At 37.2% G+C, this 16,547-nt stretch overlaps 2 protein-coding genes across 2 annotated transcripts; both read right to left on the reverse strand.

The window, feature by feature from the left end:
- Positions 1-315: 315 nt before the first annotated feature.
- ZBTB6 (zinc finger and BTB domain containing 6) lies at positions 316-5,426 on the reverse strand. The gene is made up of 2 exons (XM_079113816.1): positions 5,289-5,426; positions 316-4,155 (listed from the first exon to the last, which is right to left on the reverse strand). The coding sequence occupies exon 2, from the start codon at positions 4,144-4,146 to the stop codon at positions 2,875-2,877; it is 1,272 nt and encodes a 423-aa protein (XP_078969942.1). The 5' UTR covers positions 4,147-4,155; positions 5,289-5,426; the 3' UTR covers positions 316-2,874.
- Positions 5,427-5,520: 94 nt separating this feature from the next.
- ZBTB26 (zinc finger and BTB domain containing 26) lies at positions 5,521-10,888 on the reverse strand. The gene has a single exon (XM_079113810.1). It carries the CDS (start codon positions 10,876-10,878, stop codon positions 9,553-9,555), a length of 1,326 nt encoding a protein of 441 aa, XP_078969936.1. The 5' UTR covers positions 10,879-10,888; the 3' UTR covers positions 5,521-9,552.
- Positions 10,889-16,547: the final 5,659 nt, after the last annotated feature.

Below are 16,547 nucleotides of genomic sequence, written 5' to 3' on the forward strand. Positions count from 1 at the left end.
ATTGTGTCCCAAAATTCATAGATATAGGCAAAACACAAAGTTCTCTATTCCCACTTCCACTTTATTATTTTTTATGTAAACATAAAAAGCTAGTTACATCCAAGAAAAAAAGGCAAGGATTTTCTCTTACAATAAAGTAACAACTACCTTTCAAGGTCTTTTACATATATAAAAGCAGTAAATAAAAAGATTGAACACATAATTTTCTTACCAAAAACAGAAACAACTAAAAGTGAGTATTTTAAATGAATAAATTCTACGCTTCACTTTGTCATACCTATTAAAAATGATTCCATTTGCCTGCAACTTTTAAGACACATCATGCAAACATACTCTCCTAGGAATGTTTTAAGATCACTGTTCTACTTAACAGGAATAAATAATATAAATAACCACCACCACTTTTACATAACACCCTTCCCCTGAAGCAAAAATCTCAAAGTGCACACAAAAAAATTTACAACAATCTTACAAGGCACACATGAAACCTATTTTCAACCAAATTTGTCTCAAACAGCCAAGATAGTAGATGCCAATTCCTAAAAAAAATCAGTTTACTTTATTTCACCCTCTTCTCCTATCCCTAGCCCTTCCCTTCAAAATTTCATCCTAGTAAGGAAAAATAAGTACTTCAATCACAAACTATTCCTGAAAGGGAAATATCTTCACAACTATAAATGGCCACTCTTAGTCAAATGGGAAAAAAAATGAAGCACTGAACTATTATATTATCCAGTGGAAGAAAAACACTACTTTAGAAAAATTCTGTTTCCAATGGCATACTTATATACCAACATTCATAGATACAAAACTCTTCTCTCTTGCTTTCTACTTTTCTGTTCCCCAAAAGAATTAAATATAATATCATAGAACTTTAGACCTGGAAAAGATCTTACAAATTATCAAGACCAAAGTTATTACACATAAAATTAAGAAAAGCTGAAAGGACAGGTGACCTGCCCATGTCATTAATTAGTGACCTGGATTATAAAGTCAGTTTTCTCATCAAATATGAGACCTAGATTCTTTAAAGTCTCTCCCCAGAGTAAAATTCTATGGAGAAGATCTTTCCCACGAAAGTATCACAAGAACAATATTTTATACTTATAATAATCAATATGATTCTTCGTAAAATTCTTATAAGTGGTACAAAGTATATTATGTTTTAAAATATAGTAGGACAGGACATCAATAGAAATTAAGTACAGCAGAAATTCTACATAAAGCTGAGGTAAGTAGAGAAAGCAGAGAAGTTTGAAAGTTAAAATATATGCAGTCAGGCTTCTTTACTAAAAGTAGTCCCTGCATTTTAGAGGAGGTGATTTGCCTTGTGATATATTTTCATCTTTGTTATGACAACATAAACAAGTTTTGTTTTATATGTAGGCAGGGATATTAACAGAGCTGACTCAGAATATTACTCCTACTAAAGTAATCATGTGGTTTTGCTTTTGGTGCTTTTCTGGAAATATCAAACTCTAGGGATGGGTAATACTTTTGTTTAACAGAGCATCAAAGTAAATGAAAATATTATAACTAATAACTAACACTAGCAGCTATTCACATTTAAAACGTTCATCTGGTGACAACTAAAACTAACATATTGGCAAAAAGGAAAATGGAAATGAAAATTGATACATGCATGAATTAACCTCAAAGGCAATGTGCTGGTTGGAAAAAAATCTCAAGAGGGAATATACTAAGATTCCATTTATATGACATTCCAGAAAAGGCAAAGTTATAGTGATGAAGAACTACTGCCAGGGTTTAGAGCTAGGAGGAACTGACCACAAAGAGGCAGCATCAAGGAGATTAGGGAGGTGATAGAACTGTTCTACATCCCAATTGTAGTGGTGGTACACAAACTTATGTGTTCAAATTCATAAAACTATACAGCAAAAAGGGAAAAAAAAAAAATTAACATTAACCAAAAAAAAAAAAAAAAGAAAAAAGAAAAAAAGAAAAAGGGGGGGACTTAAGAACAGTTTAAAAAGAGAAGACCAAATATCTTTGATAAAGTCAGAATTTCAAAGATAAGTATTTTTCATACCTTCATGCCAATCTTTTAATTTTTTGGTCACAAAATTAATTCAACCGTATTAAGTAAATTCAAGAGTCTAGTTAGTAATTCTAAAATACATATAATGAAAACTAATAAAAAGGAAAGCATTTTAAGTAATTTAACATTTTCTAAGAGAATTCTATTCCAAAGTAAATCTGAATTGTGTTCCTTTATAATTTAAAATAATAGGTATTTTGGTGTTTGTTTAGCTTAGATCCAGGAGCATTGGCTAGAAAAGAAAAAAATTTTCCTGGTCATACCTGTTCTTAAAATGACTAGTGGGGCTGGGGAGATAGCTCAGTCGGTAGAGTGCTTGGCTTGTAAGCACAAGGCCCTGGGTTCGATCCCCAGGGAATTAATTAATTAATCCCCAGACTATTAATGAATGAATAATAGTGCATCTTAAAATTTATTTCCTCATCATTCTAATTCATTAAAGTTATGATATAGTTGGGTTTAACACTTAAATCAATTATCTAGAGACTACAAATCAGAATCTGCAAATACTGCAAATACCTCTGTCGTCAGAATCAAGAATATTTGAATAGAATACTTTTTCTCAAAGTGTACCACTGGAACGTATATATATAATGTACAAGATAAGGCAGAGTCCTATAGCTTTATATATTTAAAACGTGCCTCTCACAATTTTCTGGAACTTTGAAAAGTTCAGAAAGAATAACATGTGTAGGCAGACCTAAAAAATAAAACCTAGAAAGGCAGGGGGTAGGGATGACAAAACATTACAAATACTGCATTTCTAAAGTCTATGAGAATGATACAAAGTTTATCAAGGAAGTCCATGATTCCAATTATAGTAGACTTTGCCTTTTAAGATCAGGCCTAGGTAATTTTTCACCACTGCTTCTGCCATGAACAGAGGTTAAATGCTTTTTGAGAGCAGATTTGTGCTTGAAATCCATATCACAACAATGGCATTTGTATGGCCGATCCCCACTGTGTATGTTCAAGTGGTCCTGAAGTGTGCTTTTAGCAGTAAAGGTCTTCAAGCACACGGTACACTGAAAGGGCCGAATGCCCATGTGCCCTCGTATGTGCCGGTTAAGATTTTTCTTCTGTGTAAACGTTTTCCCACATTGTAAGCACAAGAACAGTTTATGCATCTTAAGGTGGCGTAGATAGTTTTCAACGTGAAGAAACCCTCGAGGACACCTGGGACACTGGTGCCTCAGTGAGTAACTTTCCTCCAGGTTCTGAATCTCATTTGCTGTACCATGACTTTCATCAGTATTCTCACAAAATAAACCCTGGCCTTGATTCCCAGGAACTTCTGCTACTCTGCTCTCCACAGTAGAATTGATCAATGAATGCTGTGTTTCAGAGAAATACATGCTTCCTTTTGATGAGGTACAAGGCTGTGAAAACTGCTCATTTTCTCCACCAGCTGTACTGATAGATTCTACATGGAGGATACAAATTTCATTGTCTTTAAAACCTATATCTACTGGGGACAGCTCTGGTGACTTCATTTCCTTGCTCTCAGATGTCAAGCTCTCTACTGTGGCCTGTAACACATTGTTTTCCTCTTCCTTAACATGGAAATCTATGTTTATGGGGCTATCTTCTGAAATTTCAATTATCTCACAGTCTTTCTCAGAATTTTCTTCTTCATTCTTAACATCTGGATCAGAAGACTGACATAGGTCAGTGTGTTGGTTGTTTTTCATAGCTAGATCAATTTCCAGATACTTTGACAAAGCTTCTGTGCACTTTTCCACAATGTGAACCATCTGAAGGTAACTGGCAGCAGTCAAGTATTTCAAAAGCTCTTTCCTTTTTACTTCAAGTGCTCCAGTGTAGCAAGAGAGCAACAATTTTCTGCCAACTTCTGCACTCTGCAGAATGGTGATTCTGACATGTTTTGATTGTGTGAGTAAAAACTGATCTCTCATGAAAGTGGAACAAGCAGCCAATATCACCTTGTGACCCTGGAACTCAGTGTCATTAATATAAATTGATACATCACAAAATAAATTCTGCTGCCTCAAAAGATTCATTTTCTGCAAGACCACATCTCCTTGTTGTTCAAACTGGAAGTGGAGAACATCAGACTCAGCAGCCATGGTCAAAATCTAAGCAGAATAAAACACAAACATTGATGTAAGGGAACGCATTGATGACAGGGAACCGCTGCTTCTAGCTGTGATAGTAAGAACAATTTCCTTCCTCACAAAACCCAAACGTGAAATGGAAAAAAGACCCAAATTCTACTCTGGGTGCTAAGAGTGAACCCCTCTATCACCATCTCAAAATCCAGAGAATTATAATGGTCTCTGATCTCAAGACACATTTCTCATATTTTGCTACAACACCTATTGCACTGAATTGTAGGGAGCAGTTTCTAGATTTGTCTCCTTGGCTAAATTTTATACGCCTTAAGATCAAGAACACGTAATTTTAATATCCAGGAACAGGTGTAGTGATCACCAAAAAGTAAACTTAGCATAATATCCCAAATTAGAAACCTTAATGTACAGACCTTCTGTTCCCCACCTCTACTACAGGTTCTCAGGCCTGTTCACATGGATCACTACCATGTTTTCCCCCAGACCTCCTCGACATTAACACTCTCCTATATTACAAAATACCCTCCTGATTTCCACCCGAATTAACGTCATTATTTTTTTTTCTTTTTATAAGTCTCTCTTCTGATTTAAGTTCTCCATTGCTCTCCTTCACCTCAGGATGGCCATTAGTTCTTAAAAAGAATGCACGATCCTTCAGTATTTGAGCTTGATTCATTTTTACATCTTTATCTCCTATTTGTCATACTCTAAGTTCCTTAGAGACTAAATTTTTCATCATCGCTCGGACAGAAACACCTAAATACACCTCTGCATTGCTATTATATTCGCTCTTCCAGCTCTTTTTTGCAGCTCGTGATTAGGCTCCTTTAACCTAAAACAAATGAGACCAAAGGGCCTTCTCCCACAGGGTCAGTCGCCTGAGTCCTCCAAGTTTCTCCGTGAGCCGGGGGGGCCCACGCGCAGCAGGAAGAGCGCGGGCAACACTGTAGACCTAGCGCTGCATCACAGGTAGCCGGGGCGACCCTGCAGCTCCGCGTACGCCACGAGCCGAGGGCCAAAGCCCTGTCGGCTGAGGGACTACAGCACCCGATTAACCTCTCGGCGGCCGCGCCCTGCCGCCCTCCTCCTCCTCCTCTTCAGGTCTCGCCACCTGGCGAATCGCCTAGTAGTTCACTTACCGACCCAGAAAACCGGGGCTGAGGCTTCCGCGGTAGCGGCGGCCGGGCCGGAAGGTGGACTTAGCCTGGGAGGAAACACATCCGGTGTCAACCAGCGTTATTCTTCACGGGGGCCTTGGCGCCCCGGAAGGACATTTGAGACGGTTTCTCCTCAGTCCCCTCGCTCCTGGAACGACAGAAAAGCGCCCGAATGCCAGCGAGCCTTTCTTCTTCCCAGTTTCGGCACGCGAGTCACTCCCCTTCGTGAGTCCTCCCCAACATCCGAATTGGAGACGGGTGTGAAGTTGGGTTGTGGCACGTTGCCGCAGTACCCAACGCCGGAACCCGTGATGGGTCCTTACGGACTACTACGGGGCGGGGCTTCCCTTTACAGGGCCATTTACATCCCGAAAAGTGGCGGAGGAAAGGAAAAACCACCACAGGGCTCAGTGTTCAAGATTGCCTAGCTGTGCCATCAGGATCTGGGTCCAATCTGAATACAGCAACATAGCGTCAAGTCCGCTCCCCACCCTCTTTGGTCCTGCGTTTACCTGTTTCTCGCTGGATTAAATCCAGAGCCTCGCTCGTGAAAGGCAAGACTCCACGGTTGAGCTACATTCCCAGCTCAAAAAGAATTGAGGGTGAGAGCAGCGGGTTTAGACGCACCAAGCACTTCTTCCCACTTATCCTTCAACACACCATCCCTCCAGCCATCCTGTTAATTGGTTCCCAGCCCCGTAATCCTTTTGCCTGCTGTCAGTACTGCACTTATCATACCTGTATTGTGCATTGATATTTGTGTCCCATACAGGAGGAGGTATTTAAGACATTGCTTCCTGATTTTGCTTTCCTAGAGTTTGGTACTTAGTAGCATAAAATATTTGTGGAATGAAGGAATGTCTCAACCAATTTTTGAAACAGCTGCTTTATCTACTCAGCAAATTTTCATGGAAATAACAAGACTCCAGTAATAACTCATTTTGGTTTGCCCATATTTCCTTCTGAAAGTATACTCAGCATAATTAATATGTATTTTAAATAATAGAAACATTCTGGATTCAAATTCAAGCAACTGAAAAAGCAGGAGGGGAGAGAATAAGAAAGTAAATCACTGACACCAGAGTTTTAATTGTCACACTTTTATTAAGGAAACTTCCCCATAATAAGTGAAGAGGTAGTTCATAGTATGTCTAACATACAACAGATTTAGAACAGCTATTCATGAGCTGAAATAAAATGTTCTGGGTGGTTTGTTTAGGACAAGATTTTAGAAGTGGTGACACTGGTCACCTTCCATCGTAGATCTAATGAAGAAACTAAGACAAATTAAAACCACATCCGATTTACCTCAGAACCACTTCAGTGTGGAGTTTGTCTTTAAAATTAAATAATAAATAAATAACTGAGACACAGTAATTTTTTTAAAAACCAAGCTGGAAAAGAGTCCTTTCTCCTTTTTAATTATCCTGGGGATGGATAAAATACAAATGCTGAAAAACTAACATTTTTAAATTCTTCAATATAGGAACACGACTATGTTTGAAAGTCATCTTCCCCTGTAAAACTTACTTCATATCAGTAACTTGAACTCTTTGCAGCATAATCTAAGAAACATGTATAAGCAAAGAAGGAGAAAAGGAAAGACTCACCAAAATTAGAAAATGTCTCACAGAAACAAAACACCTCTCCAGCCAAGAAATGGAGGAGACTGCAGATTAGTTCAGTGGTTTGCACTAGCAAAAAGTGAGAACTAAAAGTTTTACTAACAGAAAAATCACAAAAATGCTTTAAGTGATCAAAGAAAACAAGGCAGTTTTTCTTACTAGAAAATCAAATTGAGACCTTGTCTCCCTTAGACCACATAAGACTATAAGGTCCGTGAGGGCAGGGACCTTATCAAATCTTACCTTCATATCCTCATTATCTATATAGTGCCTGGCAACAGTAGGTGCTTAATGTTTCTTGAGGCTGAAGGTGTAGTTCAGTGGTAGAGCATGTGCTCAGCATACACAAGGCCTTTGGTTCAATCCCCAGCATTTAAAAAAAAAAAAAAAAGTTTGAACTCCAACCAAATAGTCTCCAACCAAAGAGACCAATCATATTTGAACCCATGCCTTTCAGTCTTCACACTAGTACAAAAACAGGACATGCATATGACCAAAGGAAGTATTCCATATTGAAATTTTCCTGTGAAGAAATGATGTTCAGAGAAAATAACAACACTGGTTGATACTGTAGGCTCACTGTTGCATAGAATTGATAGTCTTTGGATCATATACCAATTAGAATGCTAGGAAGCAGCATTAGAACATAATAATGAGTAATGCTGGACATATAAGGTACCTAGTGGTCTCATCACTCAACTGTATTCTCATTTTAAATTTTTAAATGAGAAATATACTTCAAATTTGACTCACATGTAACTGTATCAAATTATAACCCATCAGACTATATGAATTAGCCTAACTTTTGATTATCTTTGCATGCATTCTCATTGCTCAAAAATAAAAACAAAATCCTGAAGAAACAAAATAAATATTTTTCCAAACAAATCAATTTCACATTGGGAGCCTTCTCACATTCTTACTTGCTTTTTCCCTCCCTAACCAACATTCAACTTATCAGTCACTTGCTTGGGAAGAATGTAATACTTAACAAACTAAAAAATAATTAATAGGCTGGTGATGTAGCTTAGTGGTAGAGTGCTTGCCAAGCATGCACAAGATGCTCTGGGTTTGATCCCCAGCAAAAAATTAAATAAATCTTAAAAAATAATAACTAACATAAGTCAGTCCTTCTGTGATATTGTGTTGGCAAAATCCAGGCTGTCTCAGAAAGCCAACAGGTAAACACGAAGGTGAAATACAAACTGGGAGCTTTTCGCTAATGCATTATTCTCCATCATGTACTAATTTAAGTCAAGGTATAATGAAGTAAGGAGATATTAGTTCATATTTATCACTTATCTACTTTGGCCAGTCTTGGCCAAGTCACCTCCTAAGCTTTCAATGCCCCAACCTAAATTGAAAGAGGTGGAATAAATGATCTCCTAAGATTCTCTAAGTACTCTTCATGCTCCTATTACCTAAATCCAACTCAGGGTGTCTTAAACAAATAAAAGACTTAAAATTTATGTCTGAAATGTGCTGTGGGAGAAACAGTTGTTTTGTTTTTCCATACTGGAAGATCAACTTTGTATTATCAATCCATTGAAGGTGGGAAAGTGGGATGGAGTACCTTTAGGAGGGGTATTTGAATACAACATTGTTCTGAATGCAGATTGTTCCTCTGTGTTCCAGTTAACTTTTTCCATATATTTTAGGAATAAAGATATGATGAAAGGAAAATTGAGATACTTATAGTGTACTGGACAAAACTCTAATAGCCAAACTCACCTTTCTGATGGCTAAACTCTGATGCAAAGTTCAGAGCCTCCTCAACAGCCCCCTTTCTAGAGAAACCATTATTCTTTAGCACATTTCAAATGTGCCTGAAGCAATCACAATTTCAAAAGCATCAGGAAGTTACACTTTAAGAATCTGGTCTCTTGGTGGGATGTGCTACCTGGAAGACTTTCCATATGAGTACTGTTGTATTAACTGCATTTCTGTCCTTTGTTAATTACACTGCTGATGGTGATCTGTCTCCAGGTGTTGCTGAAAAGATTGTACTCTGGTCTATGTGAACAGTGAGATGAAGCTGGGCTACAATAGTGTTGAAAAGGGCATAGAACAAACCAACATACTTCTTGATAGCCAGCTGCAGGCAAGTACAAATGGTAGGAAGCAGATTCATTAATTTATCAGACGTGGATGAATTATCAGTAGGCAACCAGAGGGTTCTATCACACTCAGATCAACAGCAGTATTACCATATTATCTCAACCTATTTTTTTGCCAAAGAAAAATTATTCACCTAGCATAGCATCTATTAATGGAGAATAGGATGATATTATTAATTTGTTGGTGACCTTCAGACTGGGCCTGATAAAAGCTTAAAACAGTGTCAGTCTAAGACAAGTCAACATTAGGTAGACAAATGGAAGTATTCCTTGGGAAAGGAAAACAGACATCACAGGATAAATAAAACATAAAATGGGAGAGATCAGAAGGAAGGCAAAACCACTCCAAGTGGTTTAAGTTGCCTGGTCTATTAGTGCTTTCACTCACCCCATACCACCTGCATAGAGGCTTCAGAGAAGTCAAACTAGCAAAACCACTCCTAAAAAGACTCAGACTATTGCCACATTCTCAGTCACTGCTAGTTGTGAGCATTAAGTCCCTACTCAATTCACACAAGTACTATCACTCCTTAAGTTCAGGACAGCTTGGGCCAGTTTACCTGCATCCAGGACCTGTGTTGCGTCAGGCTGTGGCTGACACCCTTTAGAGTCTGTTACTGTTGTACAAGCAAAAGAATCAAAATCCACTGTGAGGTCTTGCACATTTCTCTCATTGGCATTATCAAAGCTGTTTTTGCCATGCAGCTGTTTAAGGTGTTTCCTCAAAACTGGCTTATGTGCAAAAACCATGTCACAATAGTTACACTTATGGGGCTTATCTCCACTGTGAAGGTTAAGATGATCCTGTAAGGAACACTTCTGAGAAAAGGTTTTCCCACAGATTTTACACTGGAAAGGTTTAATTCCGGCATGTACGCGCATGTGTCGATGAAGGTTGCCTTTCTGAGTAAAAGTCTTGCCGCAGAGTAGACACATAAAGAGTTTGTGCATTTTTAAATGGTTGGCGTAGTTCTCCAGGTGACGAAACACCCTGGTACACTTTGGGCACTGGTGATGCCACTGTAAGCCTTTGTCTACACCTCGAATATTAGGCCCAAAAACATCTTTTGAGGTCATGATGATGTTATCACTGCCTGTATAAGAAAGGGCATAATTGTGGAGATGGTTTTGTTCTATTTCACTTACTCTGTTTTCCACAGTTGAATTAATCAGGGAGTGCTGGGGCTCTGATGAGTGTAAAGCAGTGGGTTCAGAAGAAATAAACTGGTTCTGATCTTTTTTACTTCTAACCTCAGATACATCCCCAATAGATTCTACCTTAACAATCTGAATATCACTGTCCTCCATATCCATACTGTCTTCAGATGGATGAATACAAGGTGAGTCCTGCTTTGGGGAGCCTCTGGCATCTCCCTGCTGTTCTTTTGACTGGGGAGAAGCACTCTGTGGTTCACATCCCTCTTTACTATCCATTGGTTGTTTTGGCTTTATAAACTTCCACAGGGCCTGTGTGCACCGTTCTACAATGTGGCTCATCTGAAGAAAACTCGCAGCAGTCAAGTAATTTACCAGTTCCATCTCAGGGAATTCCAGCACACCACTATAACAGGATAAGAGCAATTGTCTCCCCACTTCAGAACTCTGTAATATTGAGATTTTCACCTCTCTGGAATCATTCAGTAAAAACTGGTCTCTTAAGAAGGGGGAACCTGCAGCAAACACAATTTTATGCCCCTGTACCTCAATATCATCTATGAGAACTGTAACATCACAAAATTTATTCTCTTCTCTTAATTTGTTCATTTTTTGTAACATTGAATCTCCATAATTTTCAAACTTGAAGTGAAGGAGATCTGATCTTTCAGACATTTTGGCAGACCTAAAGGACAGAAATGTAAAAAGGTTGAATTGAAGGAAATTCAAACAATCAAGAAACCTGGATTTACCTTCCAAAACCAAATTTGTTGTCATTTTTTGTATGTATCCAAATGAAATTTTCTTTGAAAGAGGAAGCTACTTTAATTGTTTTAATGGCTATTAAAATTGCTCCTTACCAATATCAAGTGTCAATTGCACCTAAAGAGTAGACATGTATAAGTATAAACAGCTGGACATTTACTCAACTTCAAGATACTAAGAATATATACTCCACGTTACTCCAAGAATATCTATTCACTTCTCAAATGAGAATTGTCAGGTTTCCCAACCAATGTAAGGATAAAGTAATTGGTCTATTTTTATGAAACCATGGACCTGCTTCTTCTAAGACAAAATACTCTTCCTTTGTTTTGCATTTTAAAGAACCACAGCAACACTGTTTGCCACACACATTCCTGGGCAACCCCTTTTCTGTCTAAACCAATGTGAATTTATGTAAATGTTTCTGTGATAAGGTGAAAAAGTCACAGATGTAGAGGGACAATGTTTGCATAAATATCAAAATCATATTTCTTTATCCTGTGCACTGTGGAGAAATCTAAACTCTGTTTTAAGAACATTTCTTCAGCTGGGCACCTTGGCACATGCCTGTAATCCCTCTGACTCAGGAGGCTAAGGCAGGAGGATCACAAATTCAAAGCCAGCCTCAGCAACTCAGCGAATGCCTAAGCAATTTAGTGAGATCTCATCTCAAAGTAAAAAGGGTTGGGGATGTGGTTAAGCACTCCTGGGTAGATTCAACCCTTGGTACCAAAACAAACAAACAAAAAACCAAAAAAAATTTGATAGAGAAAATAAAGAAAATACTTGATACAGAAAAGCCAGTCAAGTCACTTGGTAGGAACATGAGTAGGAGTAATGTAGATCTAATCAATCCCCTGCTAGATTCTGTTCTTTCCTCTTTTTCCCTATTTACCCATCATATACTTTCACATGGACGACTAGAACTGATTCATATATATTTTTCTTGGCTTCTAGTTTCTATTTCCTCTTATACATCACATGCCATCTTTTAAAAACACATGGTTATATCCTACCCCTGCATGAAATCCTTGAGTGACTTCCCTGTTGTCTCCTGAATGAAGACTAACCTCTTGAATAAACCTGTTAACTAAACCTAATAATAATTAAGGCAAACAGGCATAATCTCTTCAACAACAGACACAGTATCTTTGCCAAAACACTTTGCACAGGTCTGGGGGATGTAGCTCAGTGGTAGGGCACTTGCCTAGAATGCATAGGGTCCTGGCTCTGATCCTCAGCACTGTTAAAAAAACAAAAACTCTGCATATTGGTCTGTTTTCATAGCAGTTCTTTTGGATAGTCTCCATGATCAGATTCCACACTCCAGATTGTCTCATAACCTGGCTTCCCATGTGTCTCTCTAAAGGGGAAAGATGAATTAACCATACTAACACTCTAATAGTCATTGTAAAGATAATAAACTGACAGTCTCTTTATATCTTATAGTTCTACAATCCCAGTATGTCTGGAAATTCACCTTGAATTTTTTGCATTCATCAGTCTTTTAGTTCAGTTAAATGACAAAACTAGTTTTCCTGGCCATATCTGTACCAAAGGCCAATCTCTGTCATTTTAACTTCAAGAACATTGACTTTCAGAGGCTCACAGAATATCAGTTCATAATAGAGTCCAGGTTTTGTTCCTATTCCTCCATACCTGAATGGTAATTCTACTGACACCAGATCTTACCACAATTGTATCCTTAGTCTAGAACACTAACTTCTAGCCAATTTTTATTTCCTATGAGAGCCCCTTCCCTGATCCCTTAGAGTACAAGTGTTGTCTCTAGGGCCTATAACATGGTACTTCTATCATAACCCTAGAACACTTCATTAAATACTTCCTTCCTCTCCAAACTCTTGTTACATGGCATGAGAGCAACCTCTTCATCCTATTCAATGGGACTAATGCTGGAACCCACATCTTGTAGGGTGAAGTATTCTTTTGCTGTAAATTCTGCTTATTGCAGCTACACTGCTTGCCTCATTAACAGCTAAACTCTCTTCTATTCAAACTGGTGTGTCCTCCCATTACCTACTATTATATAAACATACAGCAGGTAATAGTTTGCATTGGCTGAACCTATAGGACGAATCTGAAAGTAGTAAGAAGGTAGAATTGTTATGAAGACTATCTTATTGCCTGCAGAGGCATTACAAATCAGAAGCCACAAGGGCCTAGAAAGAAATAAAAATGGGAATAAGGAGCAAGGAGAAATAAAAGATCACACGGAGAACTTGGTAACTCACTGGATGTAGAGAATGAAAACCACAAATGTGTAAAGATTCTAAATCAGGGAGGTCAGCCGGATGTGGATGAAAAATGGGAACTGGTATGGCACAGGTGTGTTTTTTTTTTTTTTGGGTTGTTTGTTTTTTCTTTGGGGGGGGGGGGTGCTGGGGATCGAACCCAGGGCCTTGTGCTTACAAGGCAAGCACTCTACCAGCTGAGCTATCGCCCCAGCCCCGGCACAGGTGTTTTAACAATAAACAAAGTACATGCTTTCCCTCTGTATTGCATTCTGAATATATGGATAATAAATAATCACAGTAAGTTAAAAACTGCACTGACAAAGAAGGGATGTAGAGAAGCAAGTGTAACCAAGGAAAGGCAGTTTCAAATACAAAGGAAAAATCTAGAAGATATAAGGACTTATATCAGTAATATAAAGCAGCAAACTGTATCACTGGTAAGTGGTAGCAAATGCAGTAGCTTAAAATGTTTGCTCTCAATTTGGAACAGTGACTGTTTCAGTTGATAACAACCAGAAATTATAAAAATGATAAGTGGCTAAACAAATGTGGCATTGTTTTTTAAGACTTCAGCTGGTCTTGTCTGCATTATAGCTGACCATGTTACCCTCAAGTCAGAATTTCCACCTACAGTGTGACAGCACTCACAGTTTTAGATGACTATCCTGAGGGAAAACTGTTCCTGGATACTCTGAAGCTGAGGAACGGGAATGCAATCTCGTTTACGTTTTAAGTCATGAGTTCTCGAGAAACTTAACATCAGGAACAGCCAAATGGATATCTTAGGAAAGTGCTTGCTTTGATCTGCCTGCTACAGTCCAAGAATGTGAGGGAAAGTTACTGTTTATTTTAGGAAGTTTTTCTAAATACGTGTCATTTAGCTGTATTGTCTCCCTATGATAAACTCTTATTTCCAGGCCACATAGTTTTTCCCTTAATTGTTTCCTGCCATGAGTTCTCTTTTCAATAGATTGTTAGTTATTTGCTGGAAAGGACCAACTATTTGTTACACTTTACCTTTTATTAAAAAAAAAAGACCAGCAGAATAACATATTCTTAATGTTCCCTAAGGAATTATTATTGAGCTATAAAAGGATGCTCTTTAATATCATGATACTCTGTTGAGTACGTGGGGGAAACTGTCTTTCAAGGGTTTCTTTCAAAAATAGTTTTGATCATATAAAACCAAAATTTAAACACTTTGTTTTGATGTTTTAAAAACAGGTAATAGGGGAAAAAACAAAACATATTAAAGGGTTGGGGTGTAGCTCATTGGTAAAGTGCTTGCTTAGCATATGCCCTAGGTTCTACTGATCCCTAGGATCACATATACACACATACCCACAAAATATGTAATACAAAAATAATTACATTTCTAATAAACTAGCTTAATTTTTAAAATAAGAAATGATAGCTACCCTTTTCTGCATTCTTGTTACATGCCAAGTACTAAATGTTTTACCTAAATTGACTCTAATCCAGAAAATCTCTCTAGGCAGGTATTATTATCATCCACAACTTGCTGAAACTAATAGAAGTAGGGAGTGTTACATCTAAAACTTGTGCCCAAGCTGCATAATGCCAAATTCCATGTATGAAACAACTAGGCTAGATGCAGTTTTATAAGGATAATATTTTAATTATATAATAGTTCAGATTTCTCTCCTCATATTGGGGATCTCAAGAGTAGGCCAAGAAAATCTATTGAGCTATACACTTATGATTTATATACTTCTATATGTTTTATTAATGCTTCAATACAAAGCTATGTTTAGAAATAAAAGTTATCACTAAAAGCCAAACTTGCATCAAGTATAAAGAATTTAATGGTACAAGTCATTTATGTATTAGTCATATTCCTGATTGCATTTAATGTCTTTATCCTTGTTATACCTTCCTTTCTCATCTAACTTTATTATAACTTTTCCATATTTGTATATTTACCTTTGTAGACTGAAACTCAATACCATTTGCAAATAATACAAAATAAACATGAATATATTTGATTTCAGAATCCTCAGCTGTAGGTATCCTCTAAGTATAATAGTAATTATTCATTAATAGTCATAAAAATTACTTATTTAATTCAGGATTATAGTAGAGCTCTTTGTAACTCAAAGAAAGCAAAGAACTTATCACACAGAATGAAGACATAGTCACAGTCTATTGATTCTTTCCTTAGAATGATTCCCAAATTCTCTCACTCCATTCTTAATGTTATTGCCACAGCAGGCCCTCATCTATCGTCCAGGTTCCTGAGATTAAATCTAAATATTGCTGATAACCATTTCTCAAACGTCAATGTAAACAGAGATATTCTCACTTAAGATTACATTCTTTGTTTATATTTATACAATTCTTCCATTATTATTTTAGAACAACAAAATTAAAATTTTCCCTTTTTTTGTTCAAACAGGAATAATTAAAAAGGGCTAATGAATATCCTAGATGGGTCAGTATTCATTATTATAGAATAGGCAGTGAGAAAGTACCCAAGTTTCTTATCTCAGATACCCATAATAACTGCTGCTAAGAGAAACTTTCTTTCTCGATAATAAACTCCTAAAATCATGCTAATCTGTTTGCTCATCTACCTCAGATTGCCCTTATCCTTCAACTTAGCACTCACAGCAACCTGGGATCTTGTCTCACAAACAGGCTGTATTATGCTACAGCCTTCCTATCTGTAAACCTCATTAGTTTTCTTCTTTTTGTTGACTTTCATGAAACTACATTCTCTAAGTTCTCACTCTCTTGTTTTGTTTGGACTTTTAAATGTAATTAATATATATAGAAATATATTATTTCCAGAAAAATTTTAATCATTGTAGATAAAATTCCTTTTCCCAAGTGCCTACCACTCAATACTGAAGTTTGTTTGATCTTTACTGATGCTCATTCTCCCCGTGAGAAGTAAAAACAATACTACATACCTACCAGAGAATACACAAATGTGTTTCTTAACATGTAAATTTTGTAACTTTTTTCACTTTTTTCTTTTTGAGAACTAATTAGGTTGACAAATATAGAGCTAGCTCATTCTTATTTATATTATTTCATTTTTTGTGGTGCTGGGATTGAACCCAGGGCCTTGCACAAGCTACATGCATTATACCACTGAGCTATATCCTAGCATTAATTCATTTTTCTTAAACTAATGATCAGAAGTAAACAAGTTTCTTACCTACTGACCTCAGTTTTCTACCATTGTTTTTGCTAGTTAGTTCCTTGAGGCTTCACTAAATTAAGTAAAGGAGTATATCCTTCAAAGCTCAGTTTTGGATTTTTTGCTATGCTTTTTAAATACCTACTTCTTCAGAAAGC

This window comes from Sciurus vulgaris, assembly GCF_902686455.1.
Source record: "Sciurus vulgaris genome assembly, chromosome: 15".
Lineage (NCBI taxonomy): Eukaryota > Metazoa > Chordata > Mammalia > Rodentia > Sciuridae > Sciurus > Sciurus vulgaris.

Coding starts and splice junctions, on each gene's coding strand:
- ZBTB6 (XM_079113816.1), bottom strand. CDS start 4,146: ATGGCTGCTGAGTCTGATGTTCTCCACTTCCAGTTTGAACAACAAGGA.
- ZBTB26 (XM_079113810.1), bottom strand. CDS start 10,878: ATGTCTGAAAGATCAGATCTCCTTCACTTCAAGTTTGAAAATTATGGA.